A 24,261-nucleotide genomic window follows, 5' to 3' on the forward strand; every position below is an offset into this window, starting at 1 on the left:
GGGGTGGGGAGGATGGAGCCTTGGAGCTGTGGTGGGACTTGGCTCTGCTCCCACTGCCCCATCTCCTCTCAGTGCCTGGCACTCAGCAAGAGCTGTGATTTTCCTGCTCTTTCTGTGCTCACTGAGGTGTGCTCAGGCTGCAAAAAGGGCTGTTCAGATGGAAACACCATGTCCAGAAAGCACATTTCTGATTGTCTCCTGGCAGATTAAAGCCATCTTTCTGTCTCACATCTGTTCACATGAAAACCTGCGCCATGCCCAGGCTCTGGCTTCGCTCCCCTCGCCAGCTGGCGAAACCAGTCCTGCTGTTGTGTGGGAGAGAAAGGAACTGCTTGTGGAAACAGCCAGAAGTGGCTGATTCCATGTGATCCTGATGGAGCTGCAGGGAAAAGCTGTGGATTGATCAGCTCTGCACCACTGGGGAGGAACCTTCAGCCTTTACCAGGTGCTCCTGGTGCTCGATTCCAACCTGACTTTGGGCTCTCCCATGGGTGGGGCAGCCACAGCTTCTCTGGGCAGCCTCTGCCAGGGCCTCACCACGCTCACAAGGGAGAATTTCTTCCCTTTTTTGGAGCTGCTGGAGCAGCTGGGACAGCAGGAGAGCAGCCCATCTGTCCCAGGGTCTGCTCAGGCACTACCAGCACGTGAGTGCTCAGTTTCTGCTGCTCCCTGCAGGAATCCAAGTATTGATTTCTCCTTTCCTGGGAAGTTCCTTCATATTTGCTGAGTCTCTGACCAGAAAGAAGTGTTTGTTCTGGCGCCGTCCTGTGCATCTCTAGATCTTGGAAATAAATAAAAGGATTACTGAACTTCCTCCCTGGATGGGTAGGGCTGTGTCATACAAGATCAATGATGGACCAGAGAAACAGTCCAGGTGTACTTTGCAAAAGTGAAACCATTGCAGGTGCTGAAATTGGTTTGAAAACCTCATTTGCAGTGAGTGTTCATTCCAGCAGGGAAAGAGCTGGGGGCAGAGGGCAAGCAGTAGGATGTTCATTCTGTGGGCTTAGATTTGCACTTGTTGGCTGTGATGGGGTTGTCACAGACCCCTGGGAGCTGCTCAGGCCTGGCTCTGGCACCTTTAATCCCTGGATAACATCCCTGTGCCTGCTGGGCTCTTGCAGCTCAGGGAGCAGTGAGAACAGGATCCCTGGTCTGTTCTCAGCCTTGCTGATGGCACAGATGTGGGCAGAGAAGATGCAATTAAACATAATACAAAATATTGGCCCAGGCTGCCAGGAGATGCCCACGAGATCCATTTAGTCCTGGACTTCTCAGCACCAGGAGTGATAGTGCAGAAAGAAGCTTCGGGTTAATTTGAAAATAGGTCAATGGGATGTAAAGATAACCCTGCAGTCATCTGACTCCAGAGCGCCTGCACCATGCCCAGGGAGGAGACGGTCCCCTGGCTGATTAAAGTACCTCTGAGAGGAAAATAGCAGGGCAAGAAGCTGCTGGAGATTTATTCTGGAGTAGGCACAGCTGGTGGAGGCAGCTGGCGGGGAGGCGAGCTCGGCATCCGCTTGGATCGGAGCCGCTCCGGCTGCTCCCTCCCAGAGAGGAGCCAGGGCTCAGCTGATGCAGGATTTGGGATGGGACAAAGCCCTGAATCACCAGCCAGAGGTGCTGAGCTGGTCACCACCCATGGCTGGTCTGGGAGGGGAGGTTTCCCCAGCAGATCCCCGGGCTGTGCTGGCGGCGAAGGCGGCATTTGCGCTCATCAATTTTATTTGCGTAATTTCAAGCGCCATTAATAGTACATGGCACGAGGAAAAATCAGGGAAATTGCACTCCAACCATGAGTGAAATTGGGTTTAGTAGAAAATTAGTTGACTTAACTGGCAAATGATGAAAGCCTGAATAAAGAATGTTTAAATAAGGAGGAATAAAAAAAAAAAATTCTCCCCCCCGCCCCCATCTCAGAGGTGCAGGCTGGATTTGCATGAGTGGAATATTAAAATCAGTGGTTATAAAGTGTTTAGGGAGGATAAGGGGGGTAAATGGAGGGATGTTCTGCTCAAAGCACTGCTCCTGCTCTCAGAGCTATTCCAGCCATGCAGCCATGGCACAGGGAGTATAAATGGATGTGGCAAGTCCTGAGCACCTGGAGAGGGGATGTGTGGCAGATTGTGGTGCTGATGGGAGTTGGGAGAGTCAGACCTGCTCTTCCCAACTGGTGGAAACTTTTTTGGAGGCTTCAGTATGAGTTACACTAATTGCTGCCTCCTGCAGCCCCTCGTCAAGCTTGGTTAGGGCTTCCTTAAATTACAGATTATTTTGTAGTGCAGTGGCTTGTGTGACATGTACCAGCTAGAGGATGGTGTGTGCTGCAAGCACAGTGTAATGGTTTGGGGATTTTTAGTTAAATACAAGCTTTATGGATTGGTTCCACCACAGTGCAGGTTGGTGTAAATCACTGTTTGTCTGATGACTGAGGAAAAAGCAGCACTGTGTGAGCAAATGTGTTGTTTAGAATTCCATCTCTACAAAATCCTGGCTTAAAAATTCCCCTTCAGCCTTCCTGGGAGACTGAGTCTCCTTGGTGCCCTATTTATTGTACCGAGGTGGCTGTGGGAGGTGAGAGCCTTTCTATTCCTGCCATCTTCCCAATCAGTCCTGTCGTGTAAAATTGTGCATAAAAGTGACAAAACTGCAACCTGTTCCCCCTGCGGCATCCCCGGCCAGGCTGCCCTGAGCTGATGCTGAGATTCCTTCTGACAAGAGCAATGAAGCAGCTGCAAAAGCAGCTCTTTGTCTTAAATTGAAATTCTCTGTTTTTCCTGGCTTTGGCCAGCGAGGTTGTTCCACATTTACACATTTTCTGGAGTCCCTGTCATAGTCAGGAGTTTGGGGTGACTCTGCACTGGGTCAGGTTGGGATGGGGCTGGAAGAAGGATCTTGATTCTCAGTGCTCAAGGGCTTGGAGCCACATCAGAATAATAGAAAAGTCTGAGTTCAGAGGGACCTTTTAAAGGTGTTCTGGTCCAAACTCCTGCAATGAGCAGGGGCATCTTCCTCCAGGTCAGGTTCAGAAGAGGAGGGAGGTGTGGCCAGGAGCCAACCAAGAGCCCTTTATCATATTTCTTATGGCAAACAAATTTCTGGCTCTGGGTGGCTTGTTCTCCTTCTGTGGAGAGTAAATCCTTGTGACAATTGTGTCCCTTGGCTTTTCCTGGATGGGAAAGCCATCAATTCCCTCTGGAGGCAGCCATGGGATTGAAAGGTGAAATGCTGAAGGGCTTGGCTGAGGACCTTATGGAAGTGCTCCTCAGAGGATGGACCCTGGGTCCACTTGAACTTCAGCTGAGGAACACATAAACCCCAGGTAGGGCTGGAAAGGGAATTCTCAGGTTCAGAAGGGAAAATGCTGAGAAATTGAGAGAACCAGTAAGAGAAGTCACACAGAAGGAAAGATTCAAAGCCTGGGAGTGTAAAGCCTGACCAGAACTTTTATTCCTTAAAGAAGAGAAAATACCTACAGGCATGACTGGGATGAATTCCCATCTCCAAATAGAGGTTTGGAGTAAGAGAAGAACCCAGAAGAAAACAAAGACAGACGTCCTGGCAGGCAGGAGCTAAGGGTGAGATTTCACAGTGTCTGAGCTCAGACTTGTGAAATAAACCAGGAATTCCTCAGCCTTGTTGGAAGGACTGAGAACGGAACGGGACAACTGCGTGGTGGGAGTGAGACAGCCTGGGTGGACCAAAGCAGCTCAGCAGTTTGGTTTTCCATGAGGATAATTCTGCTTTTTGGGTGTGAATGAAGTTAGGAGGATGAGGAATTATCATCTTTAGGAGGAAAAACAAAATACAGGAGCATTAAAACTGCGGAGTGAATCAGCCTCTGAGCAAACTGGCACTGGGAAATCACAAGTACAAGCAACATGGATTTTTGAGAAACCTGCTGAAGCTGGAAGGTGTCACAGGGTTTTGTTTTTTTTTTTTTCTGAGAAGGAGGAAATATGGTCCAGACAAGCAGATGGGCTGTCAGGCTGACATCAGTGGTACACTTGGTGGAACAGCTTTGGAGAGAGGGATTCATCAGTTCACAGAGGTAATTGGAAATGGAAGGAGACACACCACAGGTTTAGCAGCCCTGTATCTTGCTGGATTAATCACATCTTGCTCAGGCAGCAAGGTAACTGATGGTCTTGATAAAGAGATTACTGTCAGTTGAGTTTATCTGGATTTTCATAGTGCATTTTATCCACTGGAGCAGGGCAGAGGGGCTGAGTGTGGCTGTTTGTAAGGAACGGCTGGGAACCCCCTGAGTGAGACCCAGGGCCCAGCTGCCCCCTGTTTTATGGAATTATTTCATAAATGGGACCAAAAGTGAGAAATATGAATGAAATGTGCCCAGCATACAAGGACAGGCATTGCCAGCAGAGTCAAGGAGAAAGCTGAGAGTGCTCTGGGATGTGGTGGGGAAGGAGTGGAATAAGAGAGACATTCCAGGGATGTGGAGCTGGGAACAGGGAGCTTTAGGCTCAGCTGGGAACCTTGCAGGCAGAGAGGAGAGGAAAGATGTGGCTTTACAAGTCTGTCACTGGTGTGACTGCAATGAAAGTAAACGAAATCTGGTGTCTTCAACAAGAGAGGTCCAAGGGAGGGTGTGTGGGGACTGGGATGCTGGAGAGCCCTGGCTGGGGATGCTGTGCCTCACAGTCCATCTGGGAGGAGCAGGAGCTCAGCTGGAGCAGCTGCAAAGATGGGGAGGGACCAGGACTCTCCCGATCTTTGGCCTGGGAAATAAAAACTGGGGCGAGGAGAACCATCTGCCTCCCCCTCCATCAAAGAGGAGCTGTTTGATGGCTCAGCAGGGAAAGGAGTGTTTGTGCTGGGGGCTGATCCCTCCTGCTTCTCCCCAGTCACTTAGGGGTGCCTCCAGGACGGGGGAACTGCCCCCTGACCAGTCCTCTGCCTTTCGACCTGATTTACACCGACTACCACGGCCTCCAGCAGATGAAGCAGCACATGGGGCTCTCCTTTAAGAAATACAGGTAAGCAAAGCCTGCTCTTCATCTCCATTTCATTAATTAGCAAGCAAAGATTAATGACCCACCCAAGGAGCCAGACCCTTTGATTTTACCTTTGATTTTTGCCTGCCTGGTGCCTTGCTGTGTCCCCTGCTGCCACAGCATGAGGCATTCTGAGCCTCAGGTATTTAGGAAAAAACCTCAATAAAAGAGAGAGAGTTGGAGGAAAGACCAAACCCTGCATGTGCCTGCAGTGTGTTGATGTGTGCTTCCATTCCATTCCTGCAGCCAGGGGAGGGTGAGCCTTGGGAATTTGTAAGGAGCCCTATCCCTGGCTCCTTGAACATCAAGACAAATGTCATCATCCCCTGGTACATCACCAGCCTGGAAAATCTGCGATTTAATTTAGTGCTGATAGACCAGCTATTTATTACATTTTTTCCCATCTCTTCCACTATCCTACACAATTTTATTAGAGAGAAAAATGACAAGCTCTGTTATTGCTTTTATTATAAATGCATTTGCTTTTGAATTCAGCTTGTTTCGCTCTTCCCTTGCTTGTTGTTCCTCTTCTCTCCTCAGCCTTGTGCTGGTAGTGCCTGCCTCAGCATTCCCAGGATATTGGGAAAGGCATTAATAATAGACTTTTGGGAGGTTCATCATTCTCACAGCTGCTGGGGAGCTGAGGGTCCTGCAAAGGGAAATTGTCCTGCAAGGAGGGAGCAGTGCTGGGAAGGGCTCCTTGGGATGTTGCTGCACCCTTTTGTCAGGAAAATTCAGAAGTTTATGTCCAAAAAGGAGTAAGATGAGTCCTTTTACTTTACTGGAATAAAGGGAGAGGCCATGGGGCATTCCCCTGGGATCTCTCACATTTTTGGAGGATGCAACCTCCTTTTTACCTCAATTTCCTGGCCACATTTCCCTTCTCTCTTTCTCCATTGGCTGAGGTACTTGAGAGGTACAGACTTCCTGAAATGCCTAATACCCAAGATTCCACTCTAATGTACAACACTCCCTTTTAATTTTTAATTCTTATGGAATTCATGGTTTTCCCCCATTGTTTCTTTCATCTTTCAATATCCAACTTCATTTATCAGCAAACCTAAAGTTTATTTGTAAAAGCAAATATCTTTTTCAATTCATCAATCAGTGCAATCCTCTCAATTGTTTCTTTTATCTCTCAGTGCTGGTTTTATGTACCAGCAGACCCACAGCTGGTTTGTAAAGAAAAATCCACTATTCCTTTCACTTGGGATCCACGGCCAACAGCTTCAGGAGCAATGAGCTGCATCTCTGCTCCCCTCCTGCAGCCCCTGCCCCTCACACTGTGGGTTCTTCTGCTGGCATGATAATGTATAACACTCCCTTTTAGTTTTTAATTCTTATGGAATTCATGGTTTTCCTCCATTGTTTCTTTCATTGTTCAATATCCAACTTCATTTATCAACAAACCTAAAGTTTATTTGTAAAAGGAAATATCTTTTTCCATTCATCAATCAATGGAATCCTTCCTGTTGTTTTTTTTTATTTCCCAGTGCTGGTTTTATGTACCAGCAGACCCACAGCTGGTTTGTAAAGACAAATCCACCATTCCTCTCACTCTCCTTGGGGTGCAGATGGGGTTCCTGGGGACAGCAGGTGTCCTCAGGGGGTGTGTGTCCCGCAGGTGCCGTGTCCGGGTCATCGACACCTTTGGGACAGAGCCAGCCTACAACCACGAGGAGTACGCCACGCTGCGCGGCTACCGCACCAACTGGGGCTACTGGAACCTGCAGCCCAGCCAGTTCATGACCATGTTCCGTGAGTGCTGCAGCCTGGCGTGGCTGCCTGCAGCAGGGGCTTGACACGATCGGCTTGTACAAATGGGTGTGACGGCGTTGGGGTCCCAGGATGAGGGAAGAGATGAGGACCTGACTCCATGTCTCAGAAGGCTGATTTATTATTTTATGATATAATATTAAAACCATACTAAAAGAATAGAAGAAGGGGTTTCATCAGAAGGATAGCTAAGAATGGCAAAAGAAAGAATGATAACAAAGGCTTGTGTCTGGGACAGAGAGTCCGAGCCAGCTGACTGTGATTGGCCATTAAATAGAAACAATTGTATGAGACCAATCACAGATGCACCTGTTGCATTCCACAGCAGCAGATAATCATTGTTTACATTTTGTTCCTGAGACCTCACAGCTTCTCAGGAGAAAAAATCCTAAGGAAAGGATTTTTCATAAAAAGATGTCTGTGACAAGCTCTTCTGCCCAAGCTGGGCAAAAGCAGCTCTTTATATAGGATTCAGGTGTTTTGCAAATGGTCCAATAGCAAGAGTTAAAGGAAAGTGACCTATAGTCTTAGAGAGAGATAAGCAGGGGTCCAAAGGCAGAACAGGGGCTTCTAGCACAGTCACCATGACTTGGCATTTCCTGTCTTAGGCTTCTGACCACCAGGGAGCCCTTGCAGGCTTAGGGCCTGCTACAGGTCGTGATGGTTTGTTCACTGATCTCACAGTGCAAAAATTACACAGAGGGGATTTCAGTATCAATCAAAAGGAGTGCACCTTTATTGAGAGCCCACAGCAAATGGGATAGAAGGGTTGGAAAAGAGATGTAGGATAGAGAGAGAGGAAGAAAAAGGGGGGGTTCTGGGTGACTCAAGCATTCCATTTTCCTGGCTGTGTGAAGCCCCTCTGGCAGCCTAAAACCACCTCACTGTGTGAAGGGGCTGCTCGAGTGGGTTCTGAAGCCTGGATTTCATGAGCTGCCTGGATAGGGATTCAAGCTCCATTTTCCTCCAGCAAGGTTCTGTAGCCAAGCTCATCTCAGGCTGTATCCCCACCCCTGGGTACATCCCAAAAAACATCTCTCCAGCTGTCTGTCTCCTCCCCTTGGTGCCCACAGCTCACACCCCTGACAACTCCTTCATGGGCTTTGTGTCAGAGGAACTCAACCAGACTGAGAAGCAGCTCATCAAGGCCAACAAAGTCAGCAGCATGGCTGTGGTGTATGGCAAGGAGGCCAGCATCTGGAAGGTGGGTGTCCTTGGGCTGCTGGGGACAAGCCAGGCAGGCAGGGGTAGGCACAGGCAGGGCTGGGAGGCAGCCCCAGCCTCTGGATCTCACCCTGAGCTGTGGAGGTGCAGATCTGGGTGTGTTTGTGGAGAGCCATGCTTGTCCTGGTCCTGGGGGAGTGATGGGACACATCCAGAGCCTCCCACAAACAGGGAGAGGCTGGTGGGACACCATTCCCTGCTCCTTGCTCTGGGCGGTGCTTCCTCCCAGCAGGCTCTGAGGCTGAGGATTTCATATTGATGATTTTATGTAATTAGCTATAATGATTGCCACTAATTAATTGCAGTGATTGCTGCATTATGATGGGGATAGTTTGTGTCTGCTTTCAAGCACTCTGTGAAAAGGGGTTGTGCTCCCTGAGCCTGGAACACTTGAGGGAGAGGGGTGGGGAGGCACCAAAAACACCCCCCTGCATCTCCAGAGGGGCTGTGCATGCTCCCCCCACCTTATCCAGAGCTAGCAAGCTGCTTTTCCTTCCAGGACTGTAAAAAGGAGCTAATTCTCATTGTCTCATTGTTGATTTATTTCTATTTTTCCCTCTGTGCACTGCCTGGGGCTGCTCCAGTTGCAGGTACTGTACCACACCAGCTGCTGCTGGGCTTTGCCTCTGCTCCTCTTCTCGGGAGAGAAAAGGTTTCTGTCAGACTCGACTTTGCCTTGACGTGAGCTGGGTCCTCTGGAGCTGCTGGGATTGATATGGGTTGATGCAGTGAGGGCTGTACCTCCTCCCCTTCCCAGCTTTCCTGATTAGCAGCTGCTAATTAGCAGGGATGCTTGTGGTGAGCCAGGATCCAGCCAGGCTGTCTCCTCTTTGCTGGTGTTTGTGGGGTTTCCATCCCTGCCCGGGTCTGAGAACAAATCCCCCCTGCCTCTGCCTGGTTTGGAGCTCCCTAAAAGCCCTACTGAAACCCACTAAATCTCATTTTAGGAGAACTGCAACATCTTGTCTTATTTTTCTACCGTTCCTCTGCCCTTTTTTATCCAGAAGTTTCCTTGGAGCTTAGCAAAGGTAATTTGGGAAGGCACTAAAGAGAGTTCAAACCCCAGAATGGACATTTCCCTCCACCCAGGGTGCTACAGGCATTTGCTGTTTTGAGTCAGAACTCACAAACAACATCAGTTTTTCCCACAAACTGCATATTTTGGGTCATTTATTGCTGGGTGAAGAGGCTGGGGCTCCTTGAGGCCAGGCTGCCTGGCCTTTGCTTCCCATCTTTTTCACTCCATGGAATAAAAAAGCGAATAGAGGAGTTTTTCCTTATTTTGAGTGATTTTGAGATCTAGAAAGGCACAGACCACCTCCATCTTCTGGAGTCAGGTGCTCATTTACCAGCCTTGGACCAAACACCCTCTCCAGAGCAGGATGTTTTTGATATTTAGAAACATTTCATTAAACCTGCCTTCCCTTTATTTCTCATTTCCTACCCCTCTGAACTTCTTGCCTCTGGCTCACAATAGGAGCTGAAGTTTTAATAAGCTGGGAAAGCCTTAGAGCCTTGGAGGATTCCAGGCATCCATGGCTGAGGGCAGAAATTCAGCATTTGAGGAGGGTTTAAGGCAACATACAGAGTTTCCTCAAATTCCCCATTTAGAAATCCTTATTCCCCCTGGTCTTTGCTCTTTTGGGGCTGTTGCAGCACTGGAAAATCCAGAATCCAAAGGATGGGCCCTTTGTGGTTTTTTTCAAGCAAAAAAACTCTCCAGTAAAGAAATTGCTAATAAAGAAAGGCTGCTTTGGAGCAAAAGGAGGGAAGCCTCCAAGAGAAGAAAATTGATGACCCCTTTCATTTTCCAGGTAGTGAAACAGGATTAAATCTGAATGAGAAAATCCTTGGAACTTGTTACTTGGCATAAGAGGCTATTAGCAAGCTCAGGTTCCTTCTGAGCCCTCTGAAGCCTTTAATTCAGCAGCTCCAGAGTGGAAGCTGCCCTTGGAGGGGACAGGGGAGGCAGGAACCTGATGATCAGAGTGATGGATCCTGCAGCCATTGGGGCTCTCCACGAGCCTGGGTACAGTCCAGGATGTGTTTCCAAGAAATGAAGAGGGACAGGTGGGGATTTTGCACTGCTGTGAGTCTGCCTGAAGCATGGCAGGTGCTCTGGCACAGCAGTTTGAGAGTTAAACCCCCCCCATAACTGTGGGGAGGAGGTCAGACCCATCCTTTGGTGTAGTTCACATGTCTGCCTTCCTCCCCAGGGCAAGGAGAAGTTCTTGGCCATCCTCAACAAGTACATGGAGATCCATGGCACTGTTTATTATGAGACACAGAGGCCACCTGAGGTGCCAGCATTTGTCAAGAACCACGGGCTGCTGCCCCAGCACGAGTTCCAGCAGCTGCTGAGGAAGGCAAAGGTGGGTGAGGCCATCCCAGGACCCTGTCCCCCATTACCTGTGCCCCTCCCAGGCCTGCAGGCACTTCCAGCTGGGATAATTAACCACGAGGGATAATTAGGCAGGAGCCAAGCAGAGCACATTTCAGATCAAGATGTGTCTAAGGAGTTTCTCCTTGCAGACTGTCCACGGGTCTACAGGCAGAGTGCAAAGTTTCCTCATTAATTCATTTATTGCTGAGTGGGGTGGGTTTTTTTTTTTCACCTTATAGCTGTGATAAAAATAAACCAGATTCTTGCAGTGTGTGGGTGTGGGCACATCCCTTGCCTTCAGCTGCTGCCTGGGGGAAGTATTCCTGACTTACCAGCCCAAACAGCTGTGGCAAAGCAATGTTGCTCCATGCAGGGCCAAAGTGATGGCTGTAAGCACCATGGGGGATCTTGCAGCTCCTGGAAACTCCATGGCTGTGCAAAGTGGGCTGTGGTTGATGGAGTGGGGTCGTGCATCCTGGAAAAAGGAGACTCGGGGGTGACCTTGTCACTCTCTACAACTCCCTGAAAGGTGCTTGTGCTCAGCTGGGGCTGGGCTCTTTCTCCTGACAGAACCAGAGCACACAGCCTCAAGCTGCACCAAGGGAAATACAGGTTGGATATCAGGGAAAAAAGTTTTTCACAGAAAGAGTGATAAAGTTCTGGAATGGCTGCCCAGGGAGGTGGTAGAGTCACCACCCCTGGATGTGTTTAACAAAGCCTGGATGTGGCACTGGGTGCCAGGGTTTAGCTGAGGGGTTGGGGCTGGGCTGGTCTTGATGATCTTGAAGGTCTCTTCCAACCTGGTCATTCTATGAATTCTGTGAAAAGGGGGAATTTTCAGCATAACTTGTTGAACCCCTTTAGAGAGTTGGTGTGCAGGAGCAGAGCAGCCAAGAGGGGAGGGGATGTTGGTGGGTTTATCTGGGAGGTTTCCCTCTGGGGAAAATCACTCAGTCTCGTGGCCTCTTGCTGGTCAGAGTGACCCTGAGATACATTAGAAAGTCTCTTTCCCCAGTCTGGTGCTTGAAGAAGGAGTCAGAGCTCTTTAGTTCTCAGTCTCAAGGTTCCTTATCTATAAAATATTTTCTCCTGTCCAGCTGATGTCCATTAGCAAGACAATCCAGGCACTCTGCCTGCCCTTGGGGCAGTGTTATCTTTATATACTAAAAACTACATGTGCAATATTTACAATTACTTCCCAATACCTGTCACCTATGTTAGACAGTGAGCTTCTACTCTAAACCAATCCCAAAGTGCCAACATCACTGCAGAAGATGGAGGCCAAGAAGAAGAAGGAGAAAGGCTGGACATGCCCAGATCCCTCCATCTTGCCCCCTGAACACCCATTCTAGAAAACCCCAAAATCTACCTTTTCACCTCATGATAAATTCACTGTTATTCTACTTAACTGTCATGGCTCGCAGATCTTCATCTGAGGTTGGTAACTTGCTCCATGGGTCATAATCAAAACCACAGGTGTTTTGTGCTCTGTGCCAGGGTCTCTGAGCCCCCTGGCAGGGGTCTTTCTGCTCAGGAGGATGTCCTGGATTCCGACAATTCAGCAGCACTGTGTTTGTGCCTTGCAGCTCTTCATTGGCTTTGGATTCCCCTACGAGGGCCCGGCCCCGCTGGAGGCCATCGCCAACGGCTGCGTGTTCCTGCAGGCGCGCTTCAACCCTCCCCACAGCTCGCTCAACCACGAGTTCTTCCGCGGGAAGCCCACGTCCCGAGAGGCAAGTCTGGAAAACACTGTTCACTGGTGGAATATTACCAATATGGCTGGATGGGACATGCCTGAGCTTGTCTGGCCCTTGGTGCTGAACCGTATAGCAGCAACTGTGGTGATTTCACCCAGAGACACTTTGGGCTGGCTGAGTGTGTGGTGTTTCACCCCACAGACACTTTTGGCTGGCTGGGTGTGTGGTGTTTCACCCCAGAGACACTTCTGGCTGGCTGGGTGTGTGGTGTTTCACACAGAGACACTTTTGGCCTGGTGGATGTGTGGTGTTTCACCCCAGAGACACTTCTGGCTGGCTGGGTGTGTGGTGTTTCACCCCATAGACACTTTGGGCTGGCTGGGTGCTGCAGCTGGGCCCGTGGGGACAAGTCCAGGCCTGCAGGAGCTCTGAGGGCTGCAGGATGGAGCTTCTCCCTATAACAGGGGCTGCTCCTCAGGTTTCCCTCTGGCAGAGAAGCTTTAAGGCGATGGTGAAGGAAAGGAGTGGGTTCTGATGGAGGGTTTCGATCCAGAGCTTTATTCTGGCCCACAGGCCTCTGAATGCAGCACCAGCTCCAACAGAACTCCTTGAGCCCGTGGTTGCTGCTCCTTTGAACCCCGAGGAGAGGGGAGGGAAGGGGCAGGGAGCCACCAAACAGGTACAGGAGGGTCAAAGGGACAAAGGGACACCTGGATGGCCCAATGCCCCCCAGGGGTAGAGGGTATCCTTTGGATCTGCCAATCACTCGATGCCCTTCTGGAATTCCAGGATGGACAGACAGTGCTGGGACGGGAAAAGAGAGGTGACTGACACAGCTGGCAGGGAATTATCAGAGGAGGGACAAGGTTCTGAGGTAAACCCTGAAATCACAATGCAGCAGTTCACTCTGCTGTAAACATTGAGAAAGTTTAATAAAGGACAGTAGAAGACAAAGACAAAGCAAGGATTTGCTGCCAGTGCCTCTTTGCATTCAGCCAAAAGCACACCTGCTAATTTGGAAACACCCTTTATAGACTATTTCTATTGCATTAGCCTGTGACATATGCATAAACAATATAAATAGAATATATTTATATTGTTTTATATTTACTATTATATTTATATTGTATAAATACAATATATTTATGTTGCTTTATATTTACAATTATATATATTATACAATATTTCTATTGTTTATTAATATGTCACAGGCTAATGCAATAGAAATGGTCTATAAAGGGTGTTTCCAAATTATTTCTATTTCTATTTCTATTTCTAGGAGGTAATATTTACTATTATATTTATATTTTTTATATTTACTAATAGTAAATATTAAAATTATAAATACAAATATAAATATAATAGTAAACTTTTCCCCAAAACTAGTTTACATATTCCCAGAATTGTTTAGCATAGCTCCACCTCAGATCTGCCTTTTTAGAGCATGCATATTCCTTGGCTGTGGTTTTAATCCATTCTTATCATCACCTTCAGTTTTGGGCCTTAGTTTCTACCAATGGTAAGTGTTGATAGTTGGCACATCAGTAGCAGGGTCCTCATCATATATTCCTTGGATATCATCCCATCCAAGGAAGCATTTTAACACAAGCATATCTATATAAGATATTTCTAAGTTTCTAAGCTATTTCTAAGTTTCAGTTAACAACAGAAATAATCTGTGTCTTCATAGCAAAGTTACTTTAGCCCTGCACATATAGAATCCATTTTAATATTTGCAAAAAGCCAATATTATAACATATATCTATAACACAAGTGTGATGTGGGGGCTGCATGGAGCCACCCCCTTGGCACCAGGCCTTGGGCCAGCCTGGGGAAGAGCAGCTGCCGGGCTGAGATGACTTTTTTTGGGCAAGATTTCCTCTGTGGATGTCTGCAGATGGGGTTCCTGTTTGGAGATTTGCCTTGGATAGAAGGGGCTCTGCTGTAGGTTTGGGGTTTCCGAGGAGAAGGTTGTGCAGGAGCCTTCTGCAGACCCCCAGCCCCTTCCCCACCAGCCCAGACCCACAGGTCCCCACACCCTGCTCCCAGCCCAGGGCAATGCCCCCCGCTCATCCCTGTGTCCCCCCAGAGGGACACCGGCACCTGCACAGTGTGCCAGGGCTATGAAATCCCTCCCAGGCTTGCCCAGCACTGGGAATTCAATCTAAGTAGAGCAGGAACTCTTTAAAAGTTAAAGGCTTGGGAAAATTGCCTCTTTTATTATTAATAAAGTGGATAATGCAGTGCAAGGCTCCCTCACTGAGCAGGGAGTGAGCTGGGGGCTGTGCAGCTGGGCTGGGCTGGGCTGTCCTTCCCCCCTGATTGCCCCATACACCCCCAAATTTGGTGTTAATTTGGGCTGGGCTGGGCTGTCCTACCCCCCCGATTGCCCCATGCACCCCCGAATTTGGTGTTAACACCCATTTGGGCAGGGCTGGGGCTGTACCTCAGCCTGGAGCCAGGGTGAGGGCTGTGAAATGCCTAGGGGTGTTTCTGTGCTGGAGAAGAAAGAGGGGATCAATCTCCAGGAGAGAGATGAGGAAGGACAGCACTGAGGGGGATGAACCACACAGCTCCTCTCCCCCAGCTGGCAGGGGCTCAGGCCCTTCTGAAATGTTTTATGGTGCCCCCAAAACACATCTTCTGCTCAGCAACCTCTCTCTTCCCTTTCCAGAGGAGATCAGGGCTGAAACAGAAGAGGTAGGTCCCCAAAAATCACCTGTGTGGGCAGCCCAGGGAAAAGCAAGGATGTCAGTACCTGTGGAGTACCAGTGTGTGGGCTGCCTGTGGCATCAGGGTCATGCAGCTTCCAGCACTGCTCTCTCCCAGTGCCAGCCTTTCCCAGCCTTTCCCAGCCTTCAGTGGCAATGGATTTTCTCCCTGCCTTGTTTCTAGAGCTGGCAAACCTGGGAGATGTGGTGCCTTCACACGCCTTTCCTGCTTTGGGGGTTTTTACCATCAGACCCACAGAATGGCTCAGGTCAAGGGTAAATTGTTCCTGTGGTAGATTGGAGACATTCCATGCTGCCAAAGGAATTCAGTGTGTTGGGAATGGGGCACCCCAACTCAGTGGGAATTACAGCACATCATCCTGAGGCTGGGGAGCAGCTGGATTCAGAGTAAACCATTTTCCAGCACTCCCTATTGCAGTGGGTTAAACCCCACTGTGTGTGTGAGGCTGCTGCTCCTCTCTGCCATCCAGCTGTGAGCAGGAAGCTGCAGCCATTCCAGCAGGGATTGCAAAATCCAGATGGCACTGCTGTGTTTCAGGTGTCCTCCCAACACCCATATGCTGAGGACTTCATTGGGAAACCCCACGTGTGGACTGTTGACTACAACAACTCTGAGGAGTTCGAAGCTGCCATCAAAACCATCATGAGGACAGAGGTAGGGCTAAGAGCAGTTTTGGGGTGACCTCCCCCTTGCTGGGTTTGCACAAATGTCTTGGTTTGAACAGACAGGTGTCTGCTAAGGAAGGCAGGAGCCTCCCTTGAAATGGAATATGTAACCCCCCCTCCCTCTGAATTGTTATAATTTTGAAATTATATAATAATAATTATATTATATATTATATAATAATTATTATTATAATTTTGACATTTTGTTCTCAGGCAAAGATATGGGAATAGGAATAACAGTTCTTTATTAGGAAAAAATATCAAAAGAAAATATAAAAATAAAAATGCAATAATACAAAACAACACTGCCAGAGTCAGAGCAGTCCCTGCCCCCTGTGTGTCAGGGCGGTGTCCCAGCCCCATCCATGGGGGCTCAGCCCTCCTGCAGTGCCAGCTGTGGCTCTGCTGCAGCAGGGATCCTGCACAAGGGGGGAGTTTTCCTCTGCAGCTCCAGGGCTGCTGCAGATGGGCCTGGGCTCCCTCTGGCCATGCAGGGCAGCAGAAAGCTGCTCCTCTGGCAATGCAGGGGGCAAAGGCTGCTGTGCTGGGCCAGGCTCAGATTGGATCCAGGTAGGAATGCTTGGCTCCTCCCCTGGGCGGAGCATCTCCCTATGGGATGCTGGGATTGGATCAGCCCTGCAGGGACACTCAGTGGCCATGGACAGCAGAGATCTCCTGGAGGGAGGGTTGGTGTGGGAGAGATAAAGAAAAAACTGCCCCATGAACAGCACAGAACTGCCCCAGCTCTGACAGATGGTGATAGAATACAGACCCCCATTTCCAACCTAAGACAACAAGCAGCAGCAGATGTTGGAGCCTGGCTCTTCTTTTCCTTTCCTTTCTCCTTTGGATTTTTTGGTCCCTTCCTGCAGCCCCAGGGGCACAGGTGCTCCCACCTTCCTTTGGCATTGTAGGTGTTTCCCCAGGGCAGAGCTGTGCTTTTGAAGGATCCCCTGGGAATCCTGTGGGCAGGCCTGGAGCAAGGGAAGGCTGAGATAAGGTTTGGGAGCAGCAGGCTGAGGCTGCTGCAGGGAGAGAGCAGTTCTGCAAGCTGGTGTGATAACAAAGATAAACCAAGAAAGATGCAGCCCTCTCCATCTGCCTTCCCCTCACTTCACTGATTGTTTCCTTTGGATGGAGAAGATCAATGGGAATAACTCAGGAGTTGCCTCTGCGAGGGATGTAAGGAAGGGGAGAACCCCAGGGAAGGCAGCACTCCTGTTGTGCCCACTCTGAAAACGCTCTCTCATGAATATTTAGCTCCCACCCTGTGGCAGGAGCCTTTCAAGTTGTCCAAATTATTAAAGTCAGTTTTCCTGGAGGGGAGGAAAGTGTTGATAGCCATTTTGCTGGCCATTTGCTTCACTTGGGATGAGCTGGAGTTCAGGGATATGCTGTGGAACTCAGGCTCTGCCTGGGGCTGTGTGGGCTCGGGTGTGTTGGTTTGGAAAGACAGGAGTCTGCTAAGGAAGGCAGGAGCCTCCCCTGAAACAGAGAATGTAAATCCTCCTCATCCTTCCCAATTGCTATAAATTTTAAATTAAGGGGCTCTCAGGCAAAAAAAAAAAAAAAAAAAAAAAAAAAAAAGGGAACAGGAAATAACAGTTCTTTAATAGGGAAGACAAAAAACCAGGATAAAATAAACAATGCAGTACACTGGAACAACACTGCCAGAGTCAGAACCCAACCTGTCACTCTGTGGGTCAGGGTGTTGGCAGCAGTCCCATTGGAATTGTGGCTCAGCCCTCCTGCAGTGTCAGGGCTGGTTCTGCTGGAGCAGGGATCCTGGAGAGAAGGATGTGTTCTTCCTCTGAAGATCCAGGGGAAGAAGAGGCAGCTGCTGCTCCTCTGGGGAATCCAGTGGAGAAGCTGTGCTGGTGTTCCAGAATCTCCAGATTATATCCAGGTAGGAATGCTTGGCTCCTCCCTCTGGGCTCCCATCTCCCAATGGGATGCTGTAGTTCTTATCAGCCATGCAGTGACATTCAATAGCTGTTATCAGCAATGTCCCCTCCCTAGGGAGGAGTGATTGTGATCACTCAGAGAGATAAGGCAAATTGCCCACTTGACAAAAGATAATCTGCCATACATCTTGCCTTGCAGTCTGGAACATTGGGGTTCACTGTGCTGGGTGGGATTTGGGGGGCACAGGATTGTGATGCTGCTCAGAGAAGGATCATCCTTGCTTTTCCCTGCATTAGAAGCTGCAGAGGGGGGTGCCTGTGCCAGTCTGGGGGCCTGATTCAGATAACATGGCCATGCCATCACCTTGTGTCTCACCTCCTCCAGGGTGATTACTGCAGCTCTTCACCTCACGTTCATTTTCCCTGTGAGTTTGTAAAGACTCATCAAACCCAACTTAGGAAAACAGTTGTTGTTCTGCACATTCATTCCCGTATTTCGATTAGAATTAAATTAAAAATAATGACATCCCTGCTGCTGTGCTGCCAGGCCAGCTGTCAGAGCTTGACCCTCCACCATCTGGGCTGGAGACAGCCCTGAAGTGAAGGAATTGCTGTGTGTGGGAGGCTGGGAGCTGTTTTGGGAGACAGAAGGAAATTTTCACTTTTTCCAGAAGAGAAGAGAGAAAAAATAGTGAAGCCTGGTGCTGCTTTGCTGTTAAAATGATAAAAGAATGGTGAGATTGAGGATGGAGGGAAGTGCTGTGCTGGTTCCTGGGCAGCTGAGTTGTGCTGCTGCTGTGTTGACTGGATGGGCACCAGGTCATTTAGGTGCTTAATGGTCTGGTTAAAAATTAAAGAACTAAAAAGGATTTCAGGGAAGGGCTTGGTGGCATAATGGGCACTGGGCAAGAGGAGCTGGTGTCCAGAACTGGGTACTCACTGGAGTGAGCAGCTGCTGTGCCCATCCCTGGTGTGCCCAAACCAAGCTCCTGTCTCAGCTCTTCTTCTCATTCCCACTGTTGGGAAAATTAATCCACAAACATCAGAGGTTTATGTCCAAAAAGGAGACAGAGGAGTCCTTTTAGTTTATTTGAATAAAGGGAGAGACCATGGGGCATTCCTCTGGGGTCTCTTAAATTTTTGGACGACACAGCCTCCTTTTTATCCCAATTTCCCGCTCTCTTTCCCCATTGGCTGAGGTACTTGAGAGGTACAGACTTCCTGAAATGCCTGATACCAGAGATTGCCCTCTAATGTACAACCCTCTCTTTTAATTTTTAATTCTTATGAAATTTATGGTTTTTCCCCATTGTTTCTTTCATCTTTCAATATCCAATTTCATTTATCAGCCAACCTGCAGTTTATTTGTAAAAGCAAATATCTTTTTCCATCCATCAATCAGTGGAATCCTTTCCATTGTTTCTTTTACCTCTCAGTGCTGGTTCTATCTATGAGCAGACCCACAGCTGGTTTGTAAAGACAAATTCCTCTCACCACTCTGGATCAGGATCCCCACTTTGCAGTGCCCTCCCACAAACCATCCCAGCCTCTGGAATTACCCTCAGCTACTAGAAGTCCTAAATTTACCTCAGATGAACAGCTCCAGTCACTGAGGCCCATTTGCATTGTGCCACGAAGTCACTCTGGAGAGGAGGGATTCCTTCCCACCAAGGAGTTAATCCCCAACTCACCTCTCTGGGGTTTTGAAGAAATTGTAAAAATCCTCCCAGAGCAGAGCAGGGAGTGAGTGTGAATAACTTACAGCAGCCTCTTTCCCCCCTCCCCACCTTTTTATCTTTTAAATAGAAAGGTCTGCTTTATTAGAGATGCTGTCAAGGCAATTAAGCCTAAAAATTGACCTACCTTACAGGTTTAAAAGCCTTATTATGGGCTTTGGCTCCAGGAGTCCATGGGTATCTTGTCTTTAAAATACTGTTTGTTACAGCAGGAATTGAAAACAAGGGCATTAGCAGGAGGAGCAGCAGAAAGATGGTAGCTGGGCAATTTAGTGTTCCTGTTCCCAGCCAGTTACTGGAGTTCGGAGAAATTATTTTACTGACTCCATTTTTTTTCCCCCAAAGGCAAAGTGGGGTGTTCTGTTATTGGAATATCTAATAAATTTGTCTGTGTTTCAGAATAACCACCATCAATTTATTTTTTTTTCTGTCAAAACATTTCATTTCAAAATTACTGGAATGAAATACCATGGTTTTGTTTCCCATCTGCCTGCCTTTGTTTGGAAATACCCTGCCAATTTACTGAAAGGAGTGCTGGATCTGAAATGATGCATTTCCCTTTGCTTCACTAACTCAGACAGATTGAACCTGAAACACAACATTTTCCCCCTCCCTGATGGGTGAAAACATTGAAAATTGAAAACTGACCTGAAATTGAATTTATTTAGGGATTTTTTGTTGTGGTATGACTGAAAAATCACATATCCCACAGATGTTTTGCATCTTCTAGGGCAGAACTCAGTAAGACATTTTTGGGGATGTGACATCTTGTGGGAAAACTGGCTCTGCCATCAGGTGGAAGCTGTGCTGGGGATCTGTCTGGGAATTTGGGAGCTGGTTGATGAACCTGGCAGTAATCCTGGCATGGTCCAGCTGACAACCAGCTTCGCTCCCAGGGGGATTTGCTGATTCTCAGCAATATTTTATTGTCACTGCAGCACCCCAGTTTCTCCTGCTGCATCCTGGGGCAGGCTGTGCCATCCCAGAGCTGCTGCTGGGCTGGCAGAGCTCCCCTGGCTGCTGGCTGTGTGCAAACAGAGCAGTTGGGATGCAGCCGGCGTCCCTCCCAACCCAGTTCTGCCTGAAAGAAACTTCTTCCTTCTGGAGGCAGAGCTGAATCATGCCTGGGACGTGGCTGGGGTTTGCAATCTGTGTTTTTTTTCCCCCCAGGAACAGCCCTTGTGCTGCCCTCTCTCATCCTTTTGGAGGGGGCACCCGTTCCAGGTCACCCTCCAGCTGCTGGGCAAGGTTTTTGGCAGGCTGTGACTCTGCCATTCATCTCTCTGGGAGCAGTTCTGGGTTTCCCTGATGGTTTGCATCCGTCAACTGTTTATAAGGAAGATAAAACCAGGCAAGCCCCAAACCCCTCTACTGCAGAGACCAAATCTCAGCACAGGGACAGGGGACAGAGAGACAGGTGGTGTCCCCTTGGGACAGGGGATGCTAGAGGTTTGTCCCACTGATAGATTCTGTCTGTTATCCTGGGGTTAGAGGCTGGAGAAGGACAGAGGTTTGCAAGCACCACCATTTTCTGGGCCTTCAGCTTTTCCCATTGTCAAAACCAGTCCTTACACAAGCAATTTAATAGACCCAATATTCTGGTGTAGTGAAGGGAGAAGGCTTCATTATATTAAAGTCAAACATACAGGACTATAATGGAAAATTATACATTTCAGACTATGCCTGAAAGAGCGGCACATTAAACATCCCAGTGAAAATAGCTGGTTAAAATGTTCCAGCCTGCTGTTACGTGCCAGCACTGAATTGCATTATTTTTCTACTTATTTGTCTGGTGACGTTCAGATTTTTTTCCACCCTGCTTTCTTTTCCTTTTGAATGAAAGAGACTTCATCCTCAGTTCCAGCAGGGCTCTCGTGGTGGCATTCCCATGGGACACCAGTGACTCCCTGCCTGGCTGACAGAGAGAGCACTGGGGCTGGGAAGCTCTCCCAGCTGAGGAACGAATGGCAAAATCCATCTTTCCAACACCTCCATTCCCTCCATGCCATCCCGTGCATCCTTCTGCAGTGATCCCCACCTCAGAACCCCCCTCCTCCTCCTCCTCCTCCTTCCTCCCAGGGCTCTGGGGACATCCTGAGCTGAGGAGTGCCATTAACAACGTGGCTGTTGAGAAGAGGCTGAGCCTGTCAGATTTTAATTAAACAATTATCTTCTCGAAATTGGCATTTTCTCAGTCCTGAGTGCACGAGCTGAATCCTAACAAAACCTGGAGAGGAGAGCAAAGGGAAGGAGAGCCCCTGAGAGGGAGAGGAGCAGGGGCTGCAGTGGGCTCCTGATGCCCAGGGATCCCCTGGGAGCCTCTGGAGAGGTGGGATTGCACCTGGAGCATCACCTTTGATACCTGTGCAGGCTCAAGGAGGGTTTGTGTGATGTGCTGCAGTGTTTTGGGGGGATGAGGCTGTTTCTGGAATTGTCTGCACTATGCCTGGCAAAAGGGGGTCCTGAGAAAAGCCCCCCATGAAGGCAGTGGTGAGATGAGACTGAGCACTGGGGATGCTGAGCAAGGGGGGCTTTGTCTCCTCCAAACTGATCCCAGGCAGCCCCAGCCTGGCTCTGAAACTGAGACAGGCAATTTTGCTCTGCCCCAGTTAACTGAGAGCCCATCAGGAATTCAGAGGCAGGATTGGTGCCTGTCACTGTGTCAGCCCTGATTAGCGTGCACATCTGTAATTAGATGAAGCAGCTGTGATTTCCAGCCTGCCTGAGATCTCAGGTGGGATATTTATGGCAGGGAAATGCTTAGAGGGTTCTCAGCAGACTGAGCCTTTGAGCTTGGTTTTGACAGGTACTTCAAAAGGAAATAGCTATTTTGGAGGTGCAGAGCTCAGAAAATAGAAGCAGCAGTGTTTTCTGGATTAATTATCTCTGGGTGGTTTTGCTTATAATCCTCCTGAATAAAGATCTGCAGAGATACACAAAGGGAAGGGAGGTCCCAGCACTGGCACCAACCTCCAGCACCTCATGTAACATCTCTTTGGAAAATAAGCGTGGAAAAATATGTCTTCCCAGGGCAGAAAGTTCCTTAAAAAAATTATTTTTTAAAGATTGCTCTTTCCTTGCCCACAGCTGCAGAGCATTTTGTGAGCTGGAACAGTTCATGCTTTAGTTTGAAGTGACCTATTGGATGAAAACTGATTTGATTGTATAACTTTCTAAAAGTGGAGGAAAGGGAGATTAAAGTGGAACAGGGATGATTTCATTTTCACCAACAGGTCAAACTCAAAGTACTCCTCTCTCTTTATCACTTTATAAACCTCTTGTGAGGTTTCTCCAGCCCTAGGATTCTTCTTCCCTGCTTGCTTTGGTGGACAGACACGAGTAGTGGGCTTTGGTGGGTGTGAGAGCCATGCCCAAGGTTCTGCTGTCTCAGGGGCAGGGCAAGGCTGTCCCCAGCTGCTGCCTGTGCTCTGCTCTTGCCCTTCACAGGTGGACCCTTACCTGCCTTACGAGTACACCTGCGAGGGGATGCTGGAGCGGATCCACGCCTACATTCAGCACCAGGTTAGGAAGAATCCCTGTCCTCCCTGGGGAGCCATCTCTGTCCTCATGGCCAGCTCTCCCTCTTCTCCCTGGGGAGCATCCCTGTTCTCCTGTGGGCATTGTGCAGCCAGTGCCCTGATTGCTGAGAGCACCAGGAGATGGGGCTGGGGGAGGTTTGTCATGGCCCAAAGGTGCTGGGGGTTGGTGGAGGACACCTGGGGGTGCTGAGGCTGGGTCAGGGCCTTTCTGCTGCAGGGAATGAGGCAGCACTGGGAGAAGAAGGGGTGAGAGAAACAGAGGTTCATCCCCCACAGCAGGATGTGCCATCTATGCATGCAGGTGACCTCAACCTGATGAGCAAAGTCATCATCCCAAGTGTCCTTCTGTCCCACTAGCGGCCTCCCTTCCCCACTGTTAACATCTCAGAGCACTGACCCGTTATCTTCTCTGCCACCAGGATTTCTGCACCCCATCATCTCTTCCTCCGTCTCCCAAGACCAAGACTCCTGCTATGCAAAGCCCTCCAAGCCCACTGGCACTGTCCCCCAACTCCACACACCTGGTGTGGTCCCCCAGCGCGGGCTGGGCCCCCCAGGCGTGGCCCCCGGTGGCCTCGCTGCAGGTGTGGGTGTCAGAGCCCCAGCACACGTGCACCGAGACGTGCCGGCGCCACGGGCTGGTCTGCGAGCCCACCTTCTTCAGGTTCCTCAACAAGGAGGAGGTGTTTCTACAGTGAGTTGGGGCCTTCTCAGGGAGCTTGTGGAGGGGTCACCAGCCACATGACGTTCCCTTTGCTCCTCCCATCCCCTGCACCCACTTTCCTCCCAAAATTATGAGCCCTCATGCCCACATGCTCTCTGTTAGCTGGGATTAGCCAGAAAACTGAGGTGGGCATCAGCAAAAGCCCCAAGGAGCAGCAGAAGTGCCCAGTGTGGATTTTAACACCTCTCCCCTCCCAGATGGAGCAGCAGCACTGGCACTGCCCTCCCACCAACCCTTCTCAACTGATGAGTCCCTCATCAGGAACTGTCATCAGTATAGCATAAGAGTTCTATTGTCATTACACTGGAAGGGTTCCCATATTGCTAGAGTTTCGTACTGCCTCGATGTTTTCCTGTAGGTACCTCCTCTAGGCACTGACTCCTCCTTGTCCTTGCAGTTGCCAGCTGACTCCAGTTCCCCTCAACCAACCAATCCACTCTTTTATAACACTCTTATTTGCTACAGCTGTGGCCTGTTAAAATCAGGCCTGTTCCCAATCTCTAATAATTGGTTCAGCTACAACTCCTTAATGGGGTAAGTTTACTTTCTATACTACCTTTATTTTCTTATATTGTATCCGCCTACAAGGAACCTCCCCAAGAAGGACAAAAACCCTTCAATGACCCCCTCAATGGGCCCTCACCTGAGCTGCCCACCTTGCCTTGGCCCCCAGCCTCAGCATTGAGTACGAGATGAAGACAGTGCAGGCAGGGCCCAGCTTCACTCTTCAGCAGGCCAGGCATGGTTCCGCCTCTTTCCAACCCCATTCCTCTCCACCTCCCGCGTGCTCTCTCCTCTTTAATGTCTCTCTCTATAAAACTGCGTTTTGAACACACAGTGGTGAAGTTTTAATAGAGTATAA

At 49.1% G+C, this 24,261-nt stretch overlaps 1 protein-coding gene across 1 annotated transcript in view; it reads left to right on the forward strand.

Moving 5' to 3' along the window:
• The window catches only part of MGAT5B (alpha-1,6-mannosylglycoprotein 6-beta-N-acetylglucosaminyltransferase B), an 80,357-nt gene that overhangs the window by 54,488 nt on the left and 1,608 nt on the right, over positions 1–24,261 (forward strand). The window contains exons 9-16 of the mRNA XM_074554786.1: positions 4,869–5,000; positions 6,643–6,776; positions 7,868–7,998; positions 10,235–10,390; positions 11,988–12,134; positions 15,369–15,485; positions 22,584–22,658; positions 23,095–23,369. Of these exons, the coding sequence (XP_074410887.1) occupies positions 4,869–5,000; positions 6,643–6,776; positions 7,868–7,998; positions 10,235–10,390; positions 11,988–12,134; positions 15,369–15,485; positions 22,584–22,658; positions 23,095–23,369 (1,167 nt within the window). The remainder of the gene's footprint in view (positions 1–4,868; positions 5,001–6,642; positions 6,777–7,867; positions 7,999–10,234; positions 10,391–11,987; positions 12,135–15,368; positions 15,486–22,583; positions 22,659–23,094; positions 23,370–24,261) is intronic.

The sequence above is a fragment of the Zonotrichia albicollis genome, chromosome 19 (genome assembly GCF_047830755.1).
Source record: "Zonotrichia albicollis isolate bZonAlb1 chromosome 19, bZonAlb1.hap1, whole genome shotgun sequence".
Lineage (NCBI taxonomy): Eukaryota > Metazoa > Chordata > Aves > Passeriformes > Passerellidae > Zonotrichia > Zonotrichia albicollis.